General features: G+C 42.8%; 1 protein-coding gene across 2 annotated transcripts in view; it reads right to left on the reverse strand.

Moving 5' to 3' along the window:
• Nucleotides 1–111: 111 nt before the first annotated feature.
• Nucleotides 112–26,537, reverse strand: part of CRY1 (cryptochrome circadian clock 1) — a 71,632-nt gene continuing 45,206 nt past the window's right edge. The window contains exons 2-14 of one of the 2 annotated variants that reach the window (XM_019515328.1): nt 25,021–25,129; nt 22,999–23,141; nt 19,556–19,740; nt 18,572–18,660; nt 18,105–18,245; nt 17,691–18,002; nt 12,811–12,962; nt 12,503–12,705; nt 11,316–11,414; nt 10,233–10,328; nt 8,117–8,188; nt 7,904–8,011; nt 112–778 (exon numbers count right to left, since the gene is read on the reverse strand). In XM_019515328.1, the coding sequence (XP_019370873.1) occupies nt 7,908–8,011; nt 8,117–8,188; nt 10,233–10,328; nt 11,316–11,414; nt 12,503–12,705; nt 12,811–12,962; nt 17,691–18,002; nt 18,105–18,245; nt 18,572–18,660; nt 19,556–19,740; nt 22,999–23,141; nt 25,021–25,129 (1,705 nt within the window). In that variant the 3' untranslated portion in view covers nt 112–778; nt 7,904–7,907. The remainder of the gene's footprint in view (nt 779–7,903; nt 8,012–8,116; nt 8,189–10,232; nt 10,329–11,315; nt 11,415–12,502; nt 12,706–12,810; nt 12,963–17,690; nt 18,003–18,104; nt 18,246–18,571; nt 18,661–19,555; nt 19,741–22,998; nt 23,142–25,020; nt 25,130–26,537) is intronic. The other variant, XM_019515329.1, reaches the window with a different exon arrangement.

Consider the following 26,537-nt stretch of genomic DNA (forward strand, 5'->3'; position numbering starts at 1 on the left):
GGGGGGGGGGGGGCAGAGGAGAAGGAGGTTATATTCAGTGTAGCAAACAATATGCAGAAAATTAAACATATAACCAACGCAATAAACAATAAAAGCCACTGAGAACTATGCATCTGTATGTACATTTTTATTAACAACGTTGTCTCAGCTGTGACTGAACAAGGCAATTGGGGAATACAAGGACTGGACATATACATGACAACTTTACAAGTTTTTGACAAAAAAAATTGGCGTGACTTCTATACAGCTGCTTTTAATAAAGGTGACAACTCAAACACAGTCTTAAGTGCTTACATTAGGAAAATATGTAGAAGTTGGATCGTACAGAGGTCATTCCAAGTCTAAAAATATTAGTAGTTTAAAAAAAACTCCAAACCACTCCATCTCTACCTGGAAAGTCCCCATTTTACATATCCTCCATTACAGTCGTTCCTGTTGCCATACATGGAATATCAAAAATATATTGATGGGTCTATCACTAATTATGAATATTTATATTTACATTAACAAATGCCTTGACCAAATGCTTTATATACAAATCTCAATTTGCCCTTTGTGAAACAGTCATTAAAAAGTTAAAAACCATAGAAATACCAGTTAGAAATAATGCATTCCAAAAATTGAACTTGTTTACAACAATTCAGAATGTTGGAAAATAATTTATGAAAAAGCATGATACTTTAATACAAATATTCTCACAACACTTTAGCTCCAATACAGAATGAGTAAATTTTCCCCTGAATGTTTTTTTTCTGTGATATCTTCTCTTCCAACTATGCTGTAAGAAAAATAAAATTATGCATCAGTCGCGGAAAACTTTCAATTAAACTGGTTTATATGGGTTCTCTTCAAAAGAAACACTCTGCTTGTAATGTTACTGCAGTGACCATCTTAGTGCACATAACTGTACGAGAGCATGAAGCCTGTTTGATGACCTTTACAATGAAGTGTCTAATAAAAAACATTTGCACAATGTGAAGCCTTCCTGTTGAAATATAGTTTATACATCATAATGTTCATCAGAAAGTTTATAGTGACATTGGTTAGGCTGGTGTTCAGAAAGAGCTTTACTATACCTTCAAAATAAAATACTGACTAGTATTTTTTAAAACACTGGCTACCAATGTGGAATCAAGCCACAAGAAAAACCCATCACACAACTGCAGGAGAGGCAGTTTTGTTACAACTTGTGGAAGTCTAAAGATATGTGGGTGCTGATAATTCATGACAGTGATGAAGTAACATATTCAGCGAACTCCAAACAGATAAAAAAGCCATTCCGCTGTAATTCTGACATTGAACGTGCATTTAAAAATCTCTCATCAAAATAAAATTACAATGTCCTCATAAAAGCTAAAAGCAAACTCTTCTGTGTTCCACTGTCCATGAAGTGTCTTGACGGGATACGCAACTTAGTTGGACCTCCAATTTAAATAGATTCCTATTCTGGTACATGCAAGTTGCTACATCTGCTCCAACATTAGAGAGAAGTTTCCAAAAGGTGGGGTTGCTCTCTATGTAATACGGATGCAACTTGCAGCACTGGAGATAGAAATAATGGATAGAGTACAGTGGAGCTCAATAGCTCAACCAAGACAGCTGAACAGCTACTGAGTCTTGGTCCTAGGGCCTGTGCCAGTAAAAGGCACTTCAGCCCCAGTTGCCTCTGCCTCTGCTGGAGAGAGAGGGAGGACAGATCCTGAAGCTAGAATCCCTACAGCAGGAGCCCCACACCACAGCCATGGACTCCTGCTGGGACTCCAGAGGTTTCCACAGTGGGAGCACTCTTCTGGGCAGGGGGCACTCTCTGAACAACGCCACTTGGGTTTCCTGCCAGATCTGTGCCTGCACTGCCCCTAGAGCCTAGCTCTACAGCCCTCAAATCCCCACTGCCTCTCTGCTCCCAGGAGAGGGGGAGAGGAGAGTTCAGTGGATTGAGACCTGGAGCCAGATATCCTAGTATCTTTGCCACATACCTGTGTTTCCTGCAGCAGCCCACCTCTGCCAGACCCCTGCTCCTACCACAGTTGCCACTGGACAGGACTCCACCTCTCCATCCCCCAATCACCCTCCCTGTGCCCTGACAGTATCCTTTGCCACCCCCCACCTGGAGAGGAATCAACTGTCACAGCTTTTTGGAATCATTCCAGTGGGGGGCGGGGGGTCAGGACAGGAGCTGCTCATATGTCCCCCAGCTGAAATCTCCAGATGTGTATCACTTCGAAACATTGTACTTGTCATATGTACTGACCTACCCAATTCAGGGCAGCTGCCCACCGATTTCATGGGCAGAACACGGGGCCCATCAGTCATTTTGTGGGTAGAGCATGGCAGCCACCCCCCACCCCCAATTGGCTAAGGGGCTCTATTGGCCCTGCTCCTTGCCACTGATTGGCTGTAAGGCCGGCCTGTCATGAGGCCTCACCCTGCTGATTGGTTGCACTGATGTCTGTCACAAAGACCCACCCCTCCAATCAGTGGTGAGGGGTGGCAGTCTCCTTGCTGGCAGCCCTTTGAGTAGGCAGCCCCACCCCACCTCCCTTTCCTGCCTGGGCAAGCTGCAGCAGCACCCTGAGGACTGCCAAGGCTCCCTCTGGTGAGCCAGCATTTTATTTTTCATAAGTTTCCCCCCACACCGTGCATTTCATGGGCAATACCAGATTTTGCAAACTCGTGAATTCCGTGGGTCCCTAGTTATACACACTGCAATGTGAAGTATGACTTTTCTAATCCATCCAACCAACTAAAAGTCTCAGTCTCATGCCTCGATTACAGAATCCTTCTTCTATGGCTTAGAAAAATGTCTCACTCATCCATTCAGAATGCTGCTGCGATCATTTTCCTAACCTTTTTTTGCATTTCTCGACTGACTCCCTTCTCTCTCAAAGATGCTTATCTTCACTTACAAAACCTGTCATGATCTATACCAGTGAGTCTCAACCAGGGGCCCACGAGATGCTTTTAAGGGTATTACACAACATTAGGAGTTAGGTGTGCAAACATCCACACAACTCGCAAGATAAACCCAGAGATTTCAAACAGGAATCCATAGCATCAACAACATTCTGACCTGCTAGGGTTTTTCCAAGTTCTTTGCAATACAGGTTTCCCTCTACGTATGCGGTACGTGTGGTTCCTGGAAAAGGCGCATTAAGCAAACCCACTTTACTACATAACTCATAGGGATAGGATCCCATGGCAGTGATGGAGGGAGGGAGGAAGGGAGTGAGGCTGGGACTAGGGAAGGGGTCCCGCTCCCCTGGGAGCAGCTGACACCAGCTGCCTGCACCAGGGCATGGTGCAGACCAGAGGCTGCAGGCAGCTGGTATTGGCTGCTTCCAGGGCTGCTCCAGCATGGGTTAGGGTGAATAGGGACTGGCAGAGCCCTGGGGGGTTTGGGACAGTGCAGCCTAGCTGCTACAGGCAGCTGGTGTCGGCTGCTTCTGGGGCCGGGGCGAATGCTGTGCCCCACGCTGCCTGGGGCTCCACTTGTTCGCACTCACCCCAGCCCGTGCTGGAGCAGCCCCAGGAACAGCTGACACCAGCTGCCTGCACCAGGGCACAGTGCAGCCCAGCTGCTCCAGGCTACTGGAGTTGGCTGCTCCTGGGGCCGCTCCAGCATGGGCTGGGGTGAGTGGGGACTGGCAGAGCCCCGGGGGGTTCGAGGCATGGTGCAGCCCAGCTGCTACAGGCAGCTGGTGTCAGCCACTCCTGGGGCCGGGGTAAGTGCCGCGCTCTGTACCACCTGGGGCTCTACTTGTTTGCACTCACCCCAGCCTGTGCTGGAGTGGCTGACACCAGCTGCCTGCACCAGGGCACAGTGCAGCCTAGGAGCAATGGTGAGTGCAGACAAGCAGAGCCCAAGTGGGCAGGGGACAGGGGGATCATGGTGCAGCCCAGCAGCTGTAGGCATCTGGTGCCAACAGCTCCTGGGGTCACTGCAGCGGGGGGCTGGGGTGAGTGGGGCCATGGTCCTTTCCCCTCCCCCCACAGACTTACTTGCTTGGGCAGGGGGGTCATCTATGCTGATCGCATAAGAGCGAATTTACCTCGCATATAAACAGATTATAGGTCTAAATATGCTCATCACATAAGAGTGAATAAGCATATAAAGAACCCGCATAAATTGAGGGAAACCTGTACAACAATTGTTCTATGTTCTTCCCCACAGTCAAAAGAGTGAAAGCTTAAGGCTGGCATTTTCTGAGGGGTGTCTCAAGTCTAACGAGGAATCTCTTGAGCCTGAAAACTGGCCTATAACCCCCCCAACCTCTTGGTCAGTGTCAATAAACGTCCCTTGCACTCACCTGTAAACTGAAAACATAACATCTTCATAGTTTCTCCTATGCTGACCACTCACACTTAGAAAGATCCTCATGTAAACATCCACAAAGCCTCTTCATTGTTCTCCTTAAGCTAGATGATCCTTGAGATCCTTTCCAGCCTTCTGACTCTACCATTCAATTCCCTCTAAAAGAAAACTCTTGGGCCTTGGTGCCTAGACAACACAGGGTGTCCTGATGCTCCTGCTGATACTTAGAAAGCCCAGAGGTACCTGGCTAAAGGATCTTGTTCTTTTGTTTACAGTCAACCAAGTGTCAAATTAAAAGTCTGGAAGAAATCATTTCCTAAGGCAGATAGAGAAGAACTGTGTGGGTTTTATTCTTCTTTTGCAGTCAGGCATGGTCTTTTTCCTAGGATCCTCTGAACATATATTAGCTGGTTACTTTTCTACCACTGCAGGGGCGGGGCATTTGTAGTGCCCTAGTCACAGCTGCTCTTTCCCCACACAATACTGAACAATGCTCTTGGTGTTTCTGGATCAGCACATTCTAGCTAGGGTGAGTAAGAGATTGGAGCCCACCATTTTTCACAATCTTGGGGTAAGTGGTTGCTTGCAAATGCAGAGGACTAGACTCAATGGCTCAGGAGGCTCCTTCCAGTCCTATGTTCCCAAAAACTTTGCAATTGCTTGGCTGCTGCACACTAAGACCACTGTCTTTCTCCTGGACCAACAGAGTTGTGTTGTTTCTTTGTAGTATTTCCATCTGTCTATATCAGGGGTGGGCAAAATATGGCCCACAGGCCACAGCTTCACATGGGGCTGAGCCCCACTTGCTCCCACCCAGGCAGGCCACGCCTGCATGTCCCCGAGCCCCAGCCAGCATGCTGCTTCTGGCAGGGCTGTTCCCAGTGCGGCTGCAGCCAGCTGGATATTCCTCTGCTCCCCTCACCTCCAGCATAAGCTGCCAGGCTGAAGCTCCCCCCGCCTGGAGTGGTACAGCAGGGGAAGGAGTGGGAAGAGGAGAGGCCACTGGATGCAAGGGATGCAAAGCAGCACCTGGTCAGCTGCAGCCACAGTGGGAATAGCCTCACCAGGACCTACGCGTTAGCGCTCCTGTTCTGCTCCCCTCACCGCCAACTGTCGCTCCTGCCGCTGCCATGCTGTGCTGTGCCACACCGCTCTAGGAAGGTTGAAGCTTCAGCAGGAGGCCCCTGCCCAGTGTATGGAAATCCAGCTCTAGCTCCTGGCCACATTCCACCTGCTCTGCCTGCCTGCAGGGGCTGCTCATCGAGCTGGGTGGGCAAAGTGGGTGGAAGGCGGCTGGGAGCTGGAGCCAGAGCTTGACATGCTGGGCAGGAGCCCCCTGCTGCAATTCCCCACCCACCCAGGCAGAAGTAGTGGCAGCCGCAGCTGGAGGTGCGAGGGAAGCTGAATAGCCCTGCTGGCCCACAGCCCAGCATAGCACAACCAGCTGCAAGGCTGGGGACCACATGGAGTAGCACAGAGCCAACCCAGCCATGCTGTGTGGGTCCTAGCTTTGCAGTGGGGAACTGCGTGCTGCCTGGATGGGATAGGCCAAACTGAGCGGGCTCCAAGCTGCACCACGTGGTTCCCACGTAGCACAGCACAGACTGGACCAGCTGGGCTGGGCTGGCCCTGTGCCACACTGTGTGGATCCTGGCCTTGAAGATGGGAACCATGCAGCACAGCTGGGCCAGGCTGGGCTGGTTCCGTGCCATGCTGTGCAGTCCCTGACCCAGCAGCTAGAACCGCGTTGTGCTGGGCTGGGCCAGGCTGGCCCTGGGCCACACCATATGGGTCCCAGCCTTGCAGCTGGGAACTGCGTGCTGCATCCAAGATGGGACAGGCATGGCTGGCTCCCCACCTCCCACCATACCCCCAACAGACCCACACCCTCCCATGGCCACACACAATCCCACCCCTCAACCATAACCACATACATACACCCTCCCAGACACCACCCACCATACCCACACCCTCCCACCCCAGCCACACACCCCACACCCCTCCATAGCCCCCACATACACAATCCCTGTCACAGGATGGGGTCCCCAGGGATGGCTGTGATGCCCCTAGGGCTCCCTGACCATGCCAATCTTGCCCAACAGGCACTCTTTTCCTCACGTGCCACATGTTGTTGGTAATTATAATAACAAGGGCGGCTGCCCTCAAGTTTGTGCTTTGGACACGGTCCTGATGGACCTCACTGAACCTCATGGGTTCTTGGGCCCCTTTTGGGTCCTGCTCAAAGTGGCTGCCTCATGGGGTACCCTCAGCCTTATGGGCTAAACGTGCAGCTCCAAAACCACCCCTTTACCACTCCAAGCCTCGCAGATAATATATAAAAGTTGCCTCTCTAGGGCCTTGCTATAGCTCAGCCTCCTGTTATCACCGGGCTCTGTGCAGCCCTGTCTCTGTGCCCACACTGGCGCTGGGCTCTCCGCAACCCCTCTGTCACTGAGCCCCATGGTGCTGGGGTCTCCACACTGTAGTGGGCCCCCAATGAGGCCTCCTCCTCCCCCAACAGCCTCAGCCTGGTCCACTGGTTTATAAACAGCAACCAAAATATGAGCCCCTGGGCTATAACATAATACAAGCAGTTCAGGGTGTGCTCTGTCCCTTTAAAAGAGTCAAACATCCCCCCCAGCACTAAGTGCCTTGTAGGCCAGGGTACCTGGTGAGCTGCTGGAGCCCCATTAGCCCGATATGCAGCATATCAGGCAGCCAAAGCATCTCCGGGCAATTTTCCCCTGGAGGCTCCTTCCCCTGGTTGCTGCCAGAAAACTAACTCTCTGGTCCCAGCCCTGGGGTTTACATGTGCCCAGGGCCCTGCCTTCTTCCGGTCAGCTGACTGGGTGCAGGTGCAGGCTAATTCTCTCATTAGCCTGCTGCCAGAGTAACTTGCACCTGGGGGGTTTCTGCCTGGCTGCTAGGGCCCTCTCTCTAGGCAGTTTCTGCCCTTAAAAGAGTAGGCACCTTAGTGCCCTGCAACATCCAGCCACACCCACTCCCCGACCACACAGCCCTCACATACATCTCCTTAACCCCCCACATGATATACAAGAGTAAGAGTGCATTTTGAGCTAGTATGCAATCACCTCTAGATATACTATGCAAACACAAATTGGGACAAAACTGTTTTCTTAAATACAATTAAAGTTATAGTAGGTGTTTGATTTTTTTAGTATATGATTTGGTTTTTTTCCCCGTTTCAAGATGGCGCCACCCCCCACCCCCCTGTAATATTTCCAGGGCAAAGGTCAGGGGCAGGACTTCTGGTCACAAAATGGCAACCAGGAGACACGGCAACTGTCAAGAGGGTGGGGCTACCCATCAACCCTCGACAGCTCACTAAAACTTGTTAAGCAGCCCTCCAGCTGAAATAACTGCCCATCCCTGGCTTACATCTATCTCTTGCCTCATGTCTTATGCTTAACCTTTGTGTTATTTGGTTTGTACAGCATTTAGCAAAGAAGTGTCTTGGTCAATAACAATGGCTTAGAGATAATATAATATTAGAAACATTCAGATACGACATTTTCACACAAAAATAATTTATTTAAAATAGCAAGATACTTCGCAGTACTCATTTCTCACCATTTTAATTAGCGCTTTGTCGCTGGACTTTTGGTCCAATGCTCTGGGTTTCTTCTTCTGGATTTGGACGCTTCCCTGCACTTATACCACTGCTGAGAGATGTTCTTCCTGTCAAATTAAACAACACCTAACTTAAGAATCTATTTTGCCTTTATGAAAACATAACAAACCAGCTTTTTAATGCAGCTATAATGACATCTCTCAAAAAGTTACCTTGTTGCAGCAAATGTGATTGCTGATTGTCTCCATGAGGAAAATGCAAAATACTGCTTGCTTGGAAGTAACCTGTTAAAAAAAGTGGGGAGGGAGAAATGGAAGTGATCGTAAATATGCACTGTATTTTCATATTATTCACAAGTTACTCTTCTGTTCCATTTATAATTCAACATTTTTTCCTGTCAAAAAGGGGAAGCATGAAAGAGGCTGGTCTACTTTTTCGTAGAGCTGATCTATAATTAGATCAAGTATGGGACATAAATTGTGTCAACTAACCACTTGCATGGAAAAGGGGAGCAAAATCTCGACAACCCTCTACCCTTATCACCAAGAATAATTCCTAATGGATGCTCTTGCTTGCAGAAAAACAAAAAAACCCAAAATCTGAGCAGTAAATTACCTCGGCACAACACACAGTTAGTAAAATGATCTGTTGCACACTGTATATACACACAACTTCGCTAAAACTAACAGAAATATCAGTTTTGGCACTGGCCAGTCTCCTCCTATTTCTATCCCTCCAATACAGGGGCAGGCAATTATTTTGGGTGGAGGGCCGCTTCCTGAGTTTTGGTAAGCCATCGAGGGCCACATGGCAGGCAGCCAGAAACAGATGCATATTAATTTTCTAAATTTTTTTAGGGGCCCCATGGGCCGGATAGAACGGCCTGGCAGGCCACATCTGGCCTACGGGCCGCATTTTGCCCACTCCTGCTCTAATATGATAGGAGTTGGCTTCTTGAACATGGAAGAAAAAAAGGAAATTTGGCAAAAAGACACATGATCTGTGCAAGATACCCAACTGGAAGCCTTAAAGTTTTGAATTCTTTATCAAACACACACATACAATCAGAAGCAAGAGTACATGTTCCTGTTCTCCACAGCCATTATACTCCAGGTATTTTCTGGATGCCTCTGTGCAAAGCTTCAGTCCGATTCGATTCAGCAGAGATTCGGTGGCCGAGTCTCCTAATCCAAATCGAATCAGAGGATCCTTTAATCTCTCCAAGTGGATTCGGAACCATCCGAAACAATTTGGAGAGATTTGGAGAGATTCAGTGATTTGAATGTATTTAGAGCTTAAAAATGTTTTTTCTACATACCTCTAGGTAGCAGGGGCTCATGAACACTGCGATGCTGGGGCACATGGAGTGTCTCTCAGAAGCACAGGGGGCTCCCCAGCACGCTCAGCAGCAGATCTGGAAATGAACCAGAAGCACTTCCAGTTCATTTCCTGGTCCACCCCCCTGCACCCTCCGGCTCAGCAACTGGTACACCTCCTGGGCCTGGGAGGGGCACCCAGGGTCTCCCTGCAGCCCACTGCCAAGCCAGGAGGGCATGGAGGGGCCCCCAGCACACTCCCTGGCAGTCCCCAGGAGTGGACTAGAAGTACTTCTGGTCCACTTCTGGGTTCCCTGCCGAGCATGCTGGAGAACCCCCCATGCTCCTCTGGGATGCTCCATCTGCCCCAGTAAGCCGTGCCTGCTACCTCAAGGTATTTGGAAAAAAAAATTGTTTAAAGCTGTACTTGTGTCTGAAATCACTGATTCTCCAAATCAGCATCAAATCTTCATATTCGGATTTGACGAATCAAATCAGGGACAGTGATCCAAATCAACATATTGAATCACTGTCCCCGATTCGGGCAAAACTGAATCGAATAGGGCCCGTCTTGCACAGCCCTAAATAAGTTCCTATCAAACACACAAGGTCAAGAAACAGTATTTATTTCCTCTACTACCTTGCAGTTCTAATGATCTAGAAGGTATCATTTTTAAGGTAAAAATATCTTTTAAATAGCCTTTAATTTTTATGCTGGGATCTTTCAAAGATGACAGTAAAATACCCTCTCTTTCAACCCACTAAATACTGAAGCTACTATTCTCCCTTACTTGATTGTGGAAAAAGCTGTTTGTGTTTGAAACTTAAAATCTCAAAGAACAGATATCCCTAAATTAAGATAATTATAAATTACAGTTTTGACAAAGACAACTGAGCCAGCTCAGTCTTGAAACTGTTGCGGTCAGCAAAATAATCAATACAAGGTATTTTGAGAATTTTAATTCCAAGAATCTGCAAATTCTCTGTAAACATTTTACTTGCTGAATAATACCTTGCTGCTGAATTCCATTAGATCCTACATGAGACTCTCCCAGTGCACATGGCTGAACACTCACTGTATGACCGTCGCTTGTTCCCATTTGAGCTCCTATGGACAAGGAAAGAAAAAAGAAAAAAAAAAAATCAACCTAAATTTAAGTGCACGCAGTACAAAACAGCTTAACTTTTTAAATAAAATGTCACGTCTGAAAGACTAATTGCTCGGAAGCCTAAAACATTTTCTCAAGTTATAAATAGATGTAACAACTGTATCAGTATCAAATGGTACAGTACAAGCTGTTGACAATGCAATCCTTACTTCTAAGGGATTCTGTAGCAATACAAACATAGTAAAACCACTCCAACTTTAGCTGTGAATCATCCAGGGTGATTTCTCTCAGGTGCACTGCCACAGGATCATACGAATGAAACAGTTAAAACCTAACAGATAATGCTTACCTAGAACAGCTCCCCTTCCCCTTTAAAAGCAGTTAAAATGTACATTTTGTCATCCCTTTATATATAAGGGTATAAATCAGGAGTGCACCGATAAAGATTTTTTTGGCCAATACCAATGGCCGATTATTAACCAGGCACACTGGCCGATACCGATCCAATTGCTGATATGCAGCCCAGCAGCTTGGAGAGCAGCATCCAGCCAGTCTCTGTGGACGGTAGGGGTGGGTAGATCGAGGCCCTCATGGTGAGGGAGGGAGTGGGGCTGGGGCAGGTGCTGCCCAGCTGGAGTGGATCAGGGTGTGGGACAGAGCCATGAGCAGCTCATACGGGTGGCACAACTGCGAGGGAGGAGGGAGGGACAGCTCCTGCCGATGTGCACACCCCTGGGGGAGCCATGTGCACCCCTGATTTGTGTGTGGGGCAAGGGCGGGCTGGGGCCAGGAGCTGCGCTGGCCTCTTCCTGGAAGGGGCTGAGCTCGAGGCCGGTAGGCGGCAGTGGCGCTGGGAGGTGGAGGGAGGAACAGGATGGACGGACTACGGGGAGTGCTTATGCTAATACGCTCACATAAGGCTTATGTAGGAGTTTGCCAACTTCCATAATTCTAATATTTCCATCAGATTAAGTTTTACTAATTACCTGCACTGCTACAACCAGAGACGTTTTCCCCCGGTGAATATCCCATTAGGCCGCCATTTCCATTTCCATTTGGGTTAGAAGGCACTGTTGCAAGGAGACCTAATCACAGGAATAAAAACTCATTGTTAAAAGTTAAAGCTAGTACATTTTCATTTTGTATGCTTCTATCCTCTGGTCCTCAATAGTATTTCCCACCCAGTACATTTCAGGAGTTCTTCATTAAGAAGAATTTTTTCTCCTCCGCTACATTTGGCCAGATTTCCCAGACTCATCTTGGATCATAACTATGTACTTATCTTGAAGTCATTTTATAAGAGATCAGTTAAATTACTGAATATGGTATGCACATGTAACACATCCTAGAATACTTCATATCTATGTAGGTGTAAAACAAATGCAGTTGTGTGACAGTAGTGGGAAAAGGGGACATTTTTTAGTAGAAGAAGGGCTGGACATGACAACATTTTCAAATATTTGGAGGGCTTCCATAAAGGAAATGGAGAAAAAATGGTTCTTCCTTGCCACAGAAGACAGGATACAAGGCAGTGGGTTCAAAATACAGTAAGGAGTTTAAAATCAAATCTCAAAAAGCTATGTAGTTGTACAAACTGTAGAACAATGGAACAAGCTGCCTGGAAGTTATGGAATTGCTGCCCCCTTGGGAAATTTCTGAGAAGACAGGCAGCTGCAGGGAATGGTTTAGGAACAGCAAATTCTTCAACTGTGCAAAGGGTTGGGTTGGATAACTCCAACTCCCTTCCAACCCTATGACTATGTTGCAACCAAAAGACTAAAAAAAATCCATCTACCAGTCTCACAAGATAAGCTGTAGTGTTCACCAATAGCAATCTGTATAGTTAAGGCTGCAACAGTCCTCCCCACACCCCAAGACCATTATACCTGGTAGTAAAAATTTGGAAAAGTAAAGAAATCATGCCCCAGAAAATTTCCAATTTAGAAGAGAAGGCAGAGACCAAATGCATTGTAAAAAGTTGGGAAAAAGCAGGTGAAAGGAAGAAAGGTGAATTTGGACAACATTTTTCTTTTCCTGTGCATTTTAGTTGGCCAAACAACCCCAGACATAGGGCTCAGAGCTGGTCTCCATGGTACACGGCAGGTTTATCAGGGCTGCTCGAAGGAGAGATAAACATTCAAATAAATACATCAAGTAGACTAGAGAGCCATACCTAATCCTCTGTATCGTGAGAGCTGCTGGTAGATTTGTTTCATTCTCTCAATATTCAGGCGGCTTGCTTCTGCATGATTTACCATTGGTTTAGGATAATTAATTCCTATCATACATTTTGCAGCCTTCTGAACACCCTCTGGAGCATTCCAAGGATCATATATGTATTTTGCAGGGAAACCTCTAAGCACAGGCAAATAACGTCTTTTGAAAGGGAAGAGAAAAAGAAAAGGTAATTTAATACTGAGATGTTTAAGTCTCAGGTAACTTCAACAATGTTTTACAATATTTACTGAATAGACTGTTTACCTGATGTAGTCCCCATTAGGGTCAGTTCTTCTGCCAAAACCCACAGGACAATAGCAATGAAAGAACTGCTGAAAAAACGAACTACAGGAAAGCCACATCCAGCTTCCAGCATTGACACTCCAATCTGCATCAAGCAGCAACTCTTCAAACACCTTGAGAAATAATGGAATCAGTTAGTCTGAACATGCTAAATCTTTTCAATGCACTTCCGAGAAGTGCTTGGAATTTCAGCATTTTAGCGAGCTTCCTATAGCAACATCTTAAAAGCTGTGTGTTATGATTTATTTACCCGTATCTGGTAGCATGCATAAAACACTCCGCAAATAGATACTCAGAGAAACATTTCAAGTTGCATTGAAAAGAATGGTGATAAAGGGAATGCTGGGCTTCTCCACCATCGAACCTTGCCATCTAGGCATGTAGAGATTTCCACAGCACAGAAACTGGATGTGCTTTTTCCACAAATGTATCCGCAGGAATTTGTGAAAGGGTAGTTGGGAGTCACTGGTGCCATTTTTATTTTAAAATAAGGTTCACAGTGGCAGACAAGATTACTTAGCATAGTAAATGTCAGCATTTTTTGAGAGCGTTGCCTCCACATGGTCATACTTGCTGGATGCACATGCTCCCCCACTACTAACAAGCTTTTGAAAACCTTCTGGTAAAATAGATGGGTAGTGGATCCATGGGGGTATGGAATGTCTTGAACCAAGGTTACTAAAGACTGAACCACAATTCCCTCATTTCTTCCTAGTAAGGCAACAAGTTTTACTCTTAGAATTTGGGATGATGTACAAGAAGCCCAAACATTCAGAGGCAGAAATCGTGGCAGCATTTTCAAAAAAACCAAAAACAAACCCAGTTGCTACAAATAGTAAAAAAGCTTTACATTCTCTGAAGGGGAATTTCCACATTTTTTGCTTCTTGGAGTCCAGCAAACAAGAGCTTACATGGCAGGCTGAAGTATTCTAATGAAACAAGGATTGTAGAACTGAATCCAATCATGTATCAAATCAAGATAGTAGGTTTTGTGCAAGGATGTGAACAGAATACCAGGTTGTAGCCCTGAAGATTTCTATGAAGCAACAGTAGCTATGGTAGAGCAAACACCGTGGCTGTGTCCTTCTCAAATATTCCTATATTCAAATATTCCTATATATTAGTTAAAAAAATACATGGAAGTCACTTTGAAAGCCTCATATCCACTATATTTATGCTAATAGGACTATGGAGTTGTTTAAAGGACATTATGATCATTGCGTGCAATTATAATGAAGAGTAAAATGGCAAAAACCATTATGTTATTACATCTAAACACACAAGAAACTGCCATCCTGACAATATGATCATGCACACTAAAAATGAAGACAACTGACATTTTATCTTGAATTTTTATATTGCTACCTAAGGGCACAGTATCTGAGCACCGTCCAAACCAACTCAATAGCAATAGTAAAGCCCTTATCTGGCTTTACGGAGTCTCTCAAAGTTTTTCCTTTATCCCTCAGAGTAGGAAATAGAGGTGTGTTTTTTTGTTTTTCGTTTTTCTTGGTGGGGGTGGGGAAGAAGAGAGCAGGGAAGAGCTGGATGTTTAAGAGAAAGGATGGCAGAAGAAGAAGGATGTCTGAATTGCATTATTTGTGGTGGAACAGATAGTTCTCTCAGGAACAGCGAGACTTAGCACTTCTTAGAGCTGGTTATAATCTCAATTTGCCCAATCCAGTCTAGAAAATTGTCCCATAGCTGGATCTCTTCAAAAGAATGCACTGACCCCAGTCCTTATGTGGTTCACAGCTGTTTACAGAACAAAAGCTCAGTCTTTGATGTGGCTGGGGCATGATCTATTAATTGTTTTGAAAGTCAGGACCAAGCCTTCACTCTGTTAAGAGGCTGAGTAGGAACCAGTGGAAAGACATGTGCACAAGCCCAGTATATTCCTGGTGATGTGAACCATGGAGAAGTCAGACAACTTTGCGTACCAGCTAGGCTAGAATCTGCGTATCATCTTCAGATACAATGAGATATAGTAACCCAATCAGGAGGTGACATATAATGAACCGTTGCTGCGTTCAGGTCAGGTCACTGTCCAGGAAAAAAGGGATACAAGTTGTCCATTAAGCTGGAGGAAGGAAGAAAAGCCATATTTTCAAACTGATCATCCATCCTTAGAAAAGTCAAACCAGGATCATTAGGCTTTGCATCACACCTCGATATATTGGGACCATGATTCCAGTTCAAGGCACAGACAATGCATTAGGTCAACTCTTCAGTTTTCTGCTATAACAAGTGTCAGTTTAGTCTTGCCATGGCTCAACTATAGTCAGCTGCTCTTTATCAAAATGCTAAATTTCCTGTAGACATTCTTGACTCTTTGGTACAGTCATGATTGCATCAACTGAGAATAAGATTTCTATAAAATGTCATCAACATACTACTGGCAGCTAGAGTTGATGGTACCTCAAGGTCCATTCCACAGGTCTCATGTGGATGTGAAGAAAAGTGAGGATGAAGGCTTTGGACAGACATGGCCCATCACCATTCTGAGTTCTGCTGGACAGATGATTGGCCCAGCACTAGAGAGGTCTCATCTACTCCTACAGTGTCTTCAAGATATAATAGTAGTACCCTGTGGTCCACCAAAGACTACGAAGAGGTCTGGCTTTGCAGGTATGGAGATCTTACCTGTGTCCACAGCTATAAGAAGGTAGTCTGAATTCCAATAGGACAGTTTTTGAATCATGTCCTGATGAGAATCCTGACTGAGAGACATCCAGGATGCTGGGTAATGTCACTTGTTGTTGGAGTTTAGTGATCATTAATTTCTCAATTACAAGAGGTTGGAGACAGGATGGTAGCTGTGGGAGATCTTCATAGTGAAATGTCTGGTTCTTCAGAGGACTCTGCTCAGAAGGATCATTAAGATTGTAGTCTCAAAAAGAAAAAAAAGTCTTGAACTTTGAAAGGGAATACTGAAAATGGTGACAACATTTGCTAAAACGGTTTTCAAAAGTTAATATACATTTTGAACATTCTTATTTAGTACATATTTTAAAAGGTAGTCAACATGGTTCCTGCTTTTCCTTTAAAAATTTACATTATCTTAAGATAGTCTACAAAGAACCATGCAGTTCGTGTCTTCCTCCATCCCCTCTGTATTCCTGACACATGCTGCTACTATGACCCATGGCTAGAATTAACATATTTTACCAGAAACCTGACAAAGTTTTGCTAATGAGCAAAAATAATGCATCTTATTGCTAACCTTAATAATTAATTCCCATTTCACTGTTAGGACAACACCTCAGAGCTAGAAAATATGACACTATCAGTCTAAATTAACAAAAGTTCTGTTTAAACTAGATAGCAAAAGTTTAAAAAAACCCAAAAACTTACTTTAATCCCTGCAATTATGCCTTTATTATCGCAAAAGTTAAGCTGTGTGTTCAGAAGAATAGAAGAGAAACATGTTTTTAAACCAATGTAGCCGTGAGTGTAACAAGTTTAGAGAGAAGAGTAATTAGTGTGTCAGAGCAATTAGTATGTCAGTACACAATTGCTCCACTAGATGCTACCATTTAATCATACTTGCTAAGATTTTGGAATGTAATTCACAGAATAGGAGTATGGACAGAAAAACAAAATACACCAAGCTGATGGGGAGAGAGACTTAGCATCTATCAGCTGCTCCACAATAACTGTTCCCTAGCCTATAGCAAGCAGAAGCTAAAAATTATAGTAACTCATCACCATTTCATTTGCAGTAAAAGCAATGAACCCAGGGATAGGAGCAGATACATGAAATAGTTACCAGAGCAGCTGGCATCTGGCAAGCTCGCCCCATTTGTAACTTGGCAACATTTGTTCATCTGTGCATATCCTTAGATTCATACTTGCTGGCCTAGGGAAGTATACATTATATCCCCATGAACTGCACAAGTCTAGTGCTCTGTTCTTTAGGGTATTTTAAGAGTAAGAGGATAGTTTTCTTCCATAATATAGACAGACAAACACTGTGGGTATACAGGTATGCCAAAGTTACCCATGTATAACTTGCAAAAGACAAGCTGCCTTTGGATTTTTCATGCAATTACTTATATACCCAAGAGTTTACATTTGAAAAAAGTGTATGAGAAAGGATTGATTATAACAACTGATGGGTTAAAAGAATAAAAACCCAAGAAGCTTGCAACACTGGCTGTAAATATATTATTCTCAAGTTTCAAGCAGCAGAAACTTATAAACATTTCTGTTTACAACTGTTACTCTTTATCGTAAGAAAAGATACAACTGCACTATAACTTAGGTCTGAAAAAATAGCAATAATTAAAATTAGACTGAGCCAACTTTGAACTGCCATATGTCCAGTTTTATGAAGATCTGCTAGCAGTTAGTTGGACTAGTTAAGAAGATTGCCAAAACACACTGCCCAATATATACTGTATATCTATAGATATATATAGCTCCTATACTGAAAGGTGCCAAGTGTCCTCAACACTTAGTTTTTTCCCCTTAATTCCCATCTTTTTCTCTCTAACCAGCAGAGAAAATACTGGGAAGAAATTTCTATTATCCGAGTCATCTGCATTTATTTACTGTTTTAAAATGATAAGTAAGTAACCTTGTATTTAGTAATCACAGACCTCAAGCTAGGATACCTAGAACTAGGAGTCAAAAAATATATCCAGACTCCTACAAAAGGTTTCTCAGCCCCACAAAATTCAGGTCCATTTTGCTCCTCCTACCTGAACTACCCCATTTTTAGTTTGGCCACAGTTTAAACTTTAAAACATGTATTATTGTATCCGATAACATTATTAAAACATACGCCCACTGTAAGTTTCACTTACATACACCAGAAACTCAATGAAAAAAAACTATACCTTCATTCCTTCCTCCCAACTAATCCACAGGTCACCTCGAGTCAAGAAGCATGCCACAGCATGTCTGGCTAAATGGTGAATCCAGCCTTCTTGACGGAGCTGTGTCATAATTGCATCAATCCAAGGAAAGCCTGTCCTGCCTTCTGCCCACTTGGCCAAAGCCTCAGGATTCTTATCCCATGGAATTTGAACGCAGATGGGATTTCCCTCCATTTTATCAAAACGTGGATTACTAGTCGCTGCTGTGTAGAAAAATTCACGCCATAAAAGCTGGCCATAGAGGGACAAAGGAGGGGAACTGTTCTTCTTTACCTGAAAGCCATCGTGAAAAGGAAGACATTTTACTGTTAGAAAAAGGTAAGAAAAAAATTAGCTTACATAAACACTCAGTGGCTGTCTATGTATCACCCATACCTTTTTATACAGATCTGTTAACTTGAAATAGAAGAGACGACATGACAAACACCCAAACCGAAGATAAGGGCTAAGCCCCGTTGGACTTGCCAATAGGGAATTTGCATTCATCCGTGGTCTTTCAAAGTTTGCTACCCAAGCCTTAAAAAAAAACAGAGAAATGGAACACTATTATATTAGATGAGATGACCACATGTACACACGAAGAGAAAATCTTTGTGATTACACCAGCAATTGAGTAGAGAGAGTTCCACTGAAAAGTGTTCATATACTTTAAGAAATTACACGAGATGCTATCATTTTTCTTTTGTCCAAATTCTATAAAAGTTGCATCTACATTTCACCAGCTTCTGTAACACTACTATTTCAATCTAGAGCAGCATGCTGGTCTTGTTTTTTGGTCTGTTTATAAAAGTAATTAAAGATGTTTAAGATGCTAATTTTTAGTTACCAAGACCTGCACATACCTTTCTTTCCAAGTGTCTTTCCAGCCGTGTGAGAGCTTCCGTTTCTCCCCCTGGCCACACTGCAGAAGGCAAGCCATCTGTATCAAACCCTGAAGGATTAAGTCAAACAGGAAGAAAAATCCTTATTTGTTTATACTGTAGCACAAATAACTAGTACACCTGGACAACAGCTGCACTGTATTTTTGGTAATATCTTAAATCTAGCTGGATGTCAATGGTGTCAAAACAAAGCTTGCTGTCAGCGTAAATAAGTTCTAGCAAACCATGTAACAACATTGTTTATCTGTAACTGAATCAACTGTGATTTTTATGCTCCATAATAAAGAAAGATCCCTTGACAAGTTTTGACCGTGCATTTGTTGTGTGGTAGTAGATTTGGTCAGGCTTCTGGCCTGCTTGACTAGGAAAACAGACAGAGACCAGAAGTGCTGATACTGCTTATTTCAGTTAAATGTTCTGAGATAAAGAATCCTGCATGCCTTGTTTTGTCCTGATATATTACCCTGTGCATGGATGTTAAGTTTATTTTTCTCTCTAAGAAACCAGAAATTGATAACTATTTCTATAAGCACAATGTTTCACTCTTCTTTAAGCCTGTATGTCTGTGTGTGTGTTAGACCACTGATTTACTGTCCAAGGTCGTATTTTTCTCTCTCTCTGTCTTAAGTGTAAATATGCTTGTAAACTTATAGAGTTTGAGGATTCCTTTGAAACAGACAAGTGGGCGATTCCCCTTGCTGTATGGAATTCTCCCTGTGATCACAGTATAGCTTTAAATAAAGAAAAGCTGGCTCTGTCAGTTCTGATTCAACCACAATGGGAAGTTTGATTTCTTCCACAGTTGGGTTAGGTTCCCTGTGGTCATTGCTGGCTGTTCTGATGGTAGCAATTTTAACTGATTGATTTGGCTTAAGCCTAAACAACATCATCTAGCACCGTTTTAACACTGTACAATGAAAGTATTTAAGACTTAAGACAACATACCTAGCTCTTCAAGCGATGGAACACCATACTTCTCATCATGATCATCAGAAACTGGTGTGGTACATTTCTCCATTACTTCTGCAGTGATAGTCTCCACTGGCATCTCCAGCGGTTCCATTCTACTGATTAGTGTCTGGAATCTTTTATAGGTAAGAGGTGGCTGTCCTCCATTTAATTCTATAATTCTGTGTTCAGGAACAAGAGAAAAAGGGAAATGCTTGCATTCAATAGAACTGTATATTACATTCTTTATACACAAGAAACATGTTCAAATCTGCAGTTTGATTTCTGTTACTTTTATATATGCATATGCTATTCCAGACAATTTGAATCTTAATTATACCACTCCACTGCCATTAGGGAGACACAAGCACTTACTGAGCATAACACCAAAGGGATTATTCACAATTTCTGGATTTAAGAACATCCTTCAACAGTGAATAAGTAATGAATATTAATAATTAATGATGAAATAAAAATACATTGCCTCAAATGACATACAGCAAGAAAAGAAAAAACCAAAAGAACTGTAAAGACACAGAGCAAGTGACCTTTAAGATGTTTATACTTGCTACTTGCAAAAAAAAAAAGCATTACTGTAATATTTGCCCTATTTGGTAAAGGGAAACTTGGCAATCTGGCACAAAATTATGCTATTAATGGTGCCCGTTGTATATTAGTCATTAAAGTGGATAAGTCCTTCTTTAAACATTAAATGGAGACTTTCAAATTGCAGGACTTGGTTCTTGGGGAGTGGGGGGACTTGAATAGTTGGAACATCTGCTGAAAGGGAAACAGTGGTGTGCAATAGGGGTGTGCAAAATGGGCTGTATTCAATTTGGATTCGGCCAGAATTGGGGACAGTGATTCAGATCACTGTCCCGATTCGTTTGGTGAAATCCAAATCTGAAGATTCGATGCCAATTCAGAGAATCAGCGATTCGGCCATAGACACAGCTTTAAATGTTTTTCTATGTACCTCAAGGTACCAAGCACAGCTCATGAATGCTGCGATGGTGGGCTGGATGGAGCATCCCACAGGAGCATGGGGGGCCCCCCTCCGCATGCTTCTGGTCCACTTCTGGGTCTGCTGTCAAGCATGTGGGGAACCCCCCCCATGGGATGCTCCATCCGCCCTAGCATCTCAGTGTTCACAAGCTACCTGGTACCTTGAGGTATGTAGAAAAACATTCAAAGCTGCGTTTATGTCCAAATCATTGAATCTTTCTGAATGTCTCAGAATTGATTTGCATGGTTCCAATTCGATTTGGAGAAATTAAAGGGTCTCCTGATTCGATTCAGATCCAGAGATTTAGCCACCAAATCGAATCAGTGACCAAAGCTTCACACAGGCCCAGCACGCAAGCAGGCCAGCAAATTTTTGGAGGTTGGGGTAACTTTTTGATGCATATGGTAGAGAGGTCAACTAGAGGGGAAGCTCTTTTTGATATTGCTCAGAAGCAAGAAGGCAGTGGTTGAGAATGTGAAGGTAGAAAGTTGCTTGTTAGGAAGGAGAGAAGCAAAATAAGGACGCTGGACTTCAGAAAAGCAGACTTTAACAAACTCAGAGAACTGAGGGCTGGATCTCCTGGAAAGCAAGTCTGAGGGGAAAAGGAATCCCAGAGAACTGACTACTTTATAGGAGGCTCTTTTAAGAGTGCAGGAGCAAGCTATCCCAATGCGAAGAAAAAAAATGAGAGGTATAACCAGAGACCAATTTGGCTAGAAAGCAATCTCTTCAACAAATTGAAGTTCAAAAATGGAGTCGAATAAAAAGCGGAATCTTGGTCATAGCACTTGGGAAGAGTACCAGGGCACTGCATGGGCATGCAGGGAGAAAGTTAGTAAGACCTCAGCACAATTTGAGATGCAGCTGGCAAGGGACACACAAGGCAATAAAAAGGGATTCTACAAGTATGTCAAAAGTGAGAGGAAGACCAAAGAAACCATAGACCCTTTATGGAATACAGAAGGCAGTCTAATTGTGGATGATGCAGAGAAGACTGAACTATTCAGCAAGTCTTCCAAGAAAAGGCTGAAAAAACTACAGTTTTTAGTCTAGAGAAGAGAAGACTGGGGGGGGGGCATTTGGTAACAGTCTTCAAATATCTGAAGGGCAATTACGGAGAGGATGGAGATGGCCTCATCTTTGTGGCCCTAGGGGACAGGACTAAGAGCAAGGGCCTCAAACTGCAACAGGGGAAATTTAGATTGGAAGAAGCTTTCTGATCATAAAAAGTAAATCAAGCGCTGGAACTTGCTATGTAAAGAAATTGTGGAATTTCCATCCTTGAAAGTTTTCAACAGTAGGTTAGACAGACACTTGGCTGAGATAGTCAGTCAGGAGTGATCCTGCCTTAAGCAGGGAACTGGACTAGATGGCCTTATGAGGTGGTCCTTTCCATCCCTACTTTCCTATGACCCTGTGCTTAAAAAGCAAACAGTTTGTGTTCCACTTTTTCTCTAAAACATCTGATCAGCTTCAGATGTGCCTCAAAGCAACGAAACAGTTTAAATGAATATATCCTAATGTTAAAGCAGAGTAGTAGAAACACACTGTATAGGTGAAATCATTTAAAATGTTTCTCAACTATTATAGAAAGACAGCTACTGGGTTCAAACAAATTGAAAAAACACACACAATCTATTAAGAGTTTAAAATAAATTTGGTATTATCCATAATAGTATGAAAATGGTAACTATAATATAAATAAAATTACCAAAGTCTCCAAGGGACCCATGCTTTTTAACGTTTTATGAATTATATGCATATATAACAGGGAACTAAAACTAATCCATTAAAACAGTTGCCTCTAGAAAATTATAAATAAGATGTTACGTAAGGTTAATACAGAGATCACATAATCCCCAATCATTTTAGTGGATGCGATTGACAAATGAAATGATTGACAAAATAACTGATGCAAAATTATCTCACTTGAGAAGGGACTGTAATTATTTTATTTGCATACTGAAGACTGTAACAGAAGAGGAGAGAAACTATCCAGACCTTTAATATTCATAGCAGGTTCTTTATCACCCTGATCTTGTGAAGCAACATTAAGAGTTAGTATATAAACCTTGAGGAAAACACTCTCTCTCTCTCTCTCTCATGTAATAAATACTTTTTAAGGTTTAGTAAAAAATGTGAATCATTTCACAAGGACAATAAGCACCCATTTTATATACCAAAAATGGTGAGATTAAAACATTTTATTTGTAAGAACAGCACTGCAGATTGCAACTTCTCTGACCTGTTTTGCAGTTGCAGAATTCTACTCAGTATGGCAATAAAAGATGGAACTATTTTATAGGGGGAAAGATTAAAACTTGTTGCTGCTTCCTGTTTGGAGAACTGCAAAACGCTTTTTTGGAGAAAAGTCAATATATGATGACACAACACTGCATAAGAGGCACCTTTAATGTTTGTAACAGTAACTTACTTGTCCAAGTCATACAATGTATGTGAAATTCGAACAATGACTTCCACTCCTGCTTCACTAGCCAACTTCTTAATTGCTGCATCTCTCTCCTTCCCAAATGGCTCAGAATCATATTCAATGGAAAGCTTTGTAATGTTCCATTCCTGAAACAGAAGGAGTGAAAAAAAATTAATAAATTAGACATGACAACTTCCTGGAAGTGAAACAGGAAAAAAAAAAAAAAGTGTGATTACACAAAAAGGAGGAAAAGTATTTAAGTTTATGTACAAGTTTAAAAATTCTCCCAACTGTTATGGAGTCAAACACCTTAAAGAAAGACAGTAGGGGTAAAAGACAGCAGGGGTAAACAGAAGGCTGGGATATACTCAGAATATTTTTCACCAAATCCTCACAGAAGGAGAAATATTACTGTTGAAATATGCCTGTCATTTCACTGGCATAGAAAGCTAAGTTCCAAAGAGAGAAACTTAACAAACAATTAAAATGCTTTTCATGCAGTTAATCACATCTTAAACAGTAACACAGCTGCAGATGCAGGCAATTAATGGTACCATAAAACAGGAAATAAGTTACAAAATTATTTCACAAAATACAAGTAATAATTTTGTGATTAGTTTCTATTGTGCCTTAAACAGAATGTGTGAGTGGACCACACCAGAGTCTCAAGTAGCCCCAGTGCATTTCCCATGAGCTGACAGTCAGCTGACTATTAAGCACCCAGCTTTTAACTTGCCAGTGCAGGGACAGCACAAGACCACAATCCCAGGTTTCCCCTATATTGGCATTAGGGTGCAACTGGGATCTGATCCATGGTCCCAATATCGCATTTCTTGCCATGCATATATGGCATGGCAGGAGGCATAACTGTTGAGTTCAGGGATCAGTTCCCATCATACCTTTAAGTGGACATTTGTAACCAGTCTAACAGATATGGTATTTCAGCAGACTCTAGAACTTCTCAGCACCACACTAGATCATAAGGCTTAGGTATGGAGTTATGCACTTTGACATTTGATTTGGATTCCGCCTAAGCACGTGCACCAGCCTAAGTCAAAGAGCCCAGGGATCTTTTCAGGCCAAAATGCAGATGTTTACTGATACTAGACATCTAAGGAGTTTTGTGGCCACTTGCAGGGTCAACTACAATCACTTTTTGAAAACTGGGTCAAATTTAAATACCTGAGTACCATTTAAATGCCTAGGAGGCTTATTTGTATGTGTCTAACTTTATCAGAATGAAGATAAGAAATGTCTACCAAAATTAATTTGAAAACCAGTAGTTTAGAAATTAAACCATAACTTACTGTATACAACAAGAGAAGTTATGACTTCTGAATTACAAGGCATGTCCTAAATTGGGCGGGGGGTTGCTGTTTTTTTGTTTTGAGGAGCATATCTAAAATGTTAAATTCTTCCTTCTCCCTTCAAAAAAAATCTCCAAACTCAGTAAGGTGAGAGATACACAGAGGTAACATGCAGAGAGAAATAATACCGCCCCCCTTGTCAGCTCTGTTCTCTCGTAAATATCAACTAAAGGATTTAACTTTTATAAAGGATACCACATTAGAGATTTGTCTGAATTGTTCAACTTTCAGTCTAAGAATTTGGGATAATATATCCAGACTAAGAGCTTCCTCTGTAGTTCAAGGTGGGGAAGAGGAAAGGAGGAGTCAGGAGTTGCATTCTGTTCTATATACTCAGCAAGCTATACTTTACATATAGCAATAGCAAAGTTAAAACAGTTCGATTAACTCATAAGGCATCAGTCATCAAAATTAAGCTGCCAGAAAACACTTTTTTTAAAAAGTCTGATCAAAATCTCTAATCTGAAACTCAGGAGTTCACAGAGTGTGACTAGATTAGAAAGTAACAAATTAAAGGACAAGAGGATGCAAGCACTCCCAGGTGTAAACTGTTCAATACTGAACACCAAAATTCTGAAAGGAGTGGAAACTGCACAGTGGAAAAAACCCTATACTATTTGCGTTAAGAACATGCTCTTCCAAAAATATTAGAGCTCACCTTAAAGAGTCTAGGGAACACATCTGCCGGCTGTCCACGAATCACAAACAAACGAGAATTTAATTTCCGCAAATTAGCATCAAGATCCTCAAGACACTGAAGCAGGAACCTGTGAATAAGAATGATCTTATTGAAAAGCAGCATCTATTGTTTGATATAATTCAGACCACTTTGAATTAGGGAGGGAGAATGAAAAGTAATAATCAAATAGAAACTACCCATTTTCTAACATTTTGCAGAAGACTTCGATCATACCTACACATTATTGTCCAAATTATTAGATGACCATCGCTTGTAGTTACAACAAAAATGCATTTGGTTATGTTTAATTTGAGAAATCAAATAGCAATGTCATGTTGGTTTTCTGTGCCTCATTTTAAACTTTGGGTTGCATGGTGGTCATAGCCATGATAGGTAGGGTAGTTAAAGATAATGCATTCCACAGTCAAACAGAAATCAACTGTTAGAAAAAAAATGTTAGAAAGCTTTCACAGTAAGGTCTCACAACATACAACAGCCTAAAATATTACCAAAATTTAGTATATGTGAAGTCAGACTAAAAGATCCTAAGTCTGTTTTGAGAAAAAGTCCCTCACAAATAAAAACTAAACAAACAGGCCCTCCAGCCACTAGAGATTTATTGCTGCCTCCGGAAAATACTACAAATTTCATACATCTTGGCTATCCATCCAGCAGAAATATTTAATAAGCAAATAAACTGACAGGCAGGCTGGGTGCAATGTGGGCAGGGGCTCAGCCTTGGATCTGGTGGGCCAAGAAGAAAGCTGATCCCCTGCCTGTGTTGCCCCACCCATGTTGCACCCTTAGTCCCAAGTCAGTTGGCACACAGACAGATATCGCTGCTGCCAGAACCACCACTCCAGCTCCAGGCTCTGCACTTTGGAGAACAGTGCCTGCCACGTCTTCTTGAGGGTGCACGGCAACAGCATTGGGGCCCTGCAGGCTCGGCACTGGCCTGATCAGTCAACATCCACAGTGTTATGGTGTCTAGTCAACACAGATGGCGATAAGGTGTCTACATGTGGATTAAGGTGCTTACCCAATTGTGCCTAAATTTGATACTTGCTTTATGACAGGTATCAAAATTTAAGCGTGATTAGCCTAAAATTGCCATTTTTAAGGCACATTAACAGCATGCATGTGTAGACCCACAGCCTTAATGAATCTAAAAATGGTTAATGCACCTTAAATCAGCACATGTAGACACGCCTACTGACAAGGAACTGATGGATTTATTCACATATATGCTCAGGCGCCCTTTGCCCTCCCCGCACCCTACTACCTTCCCCCTCAAAAAAAATCAACACGTACAAAAGCAAAAATTTAAAGATCTACACTGACACTTGTCAGATGAAGTTGGAAGATAAAAAATCTATTTCTTTTAACCACTTCATAGTCATGTCAGTTTGGTGAAATATTGCTATCGTTAGAAGAAAGAAAAAGTAGTACTTTTTAGCTACTGCTACCCCCTTATGCTAATTATGTTAAGAGATCCA

Source organism: Gavialis gangeticus, unplaced genomic scaffold (genome assembly GCF_001723915.1).
Source record: "Gavialis gangeticus isolate Ggan-Ray unplaced genomic scaffold, GavGan_comp1, whole genome shotgun sequence".
NCBI lineage: Eukaryota > Metazoa > Chordata > Crocodylia > Gavialidae > Gavialis > Gavialis gangeticus.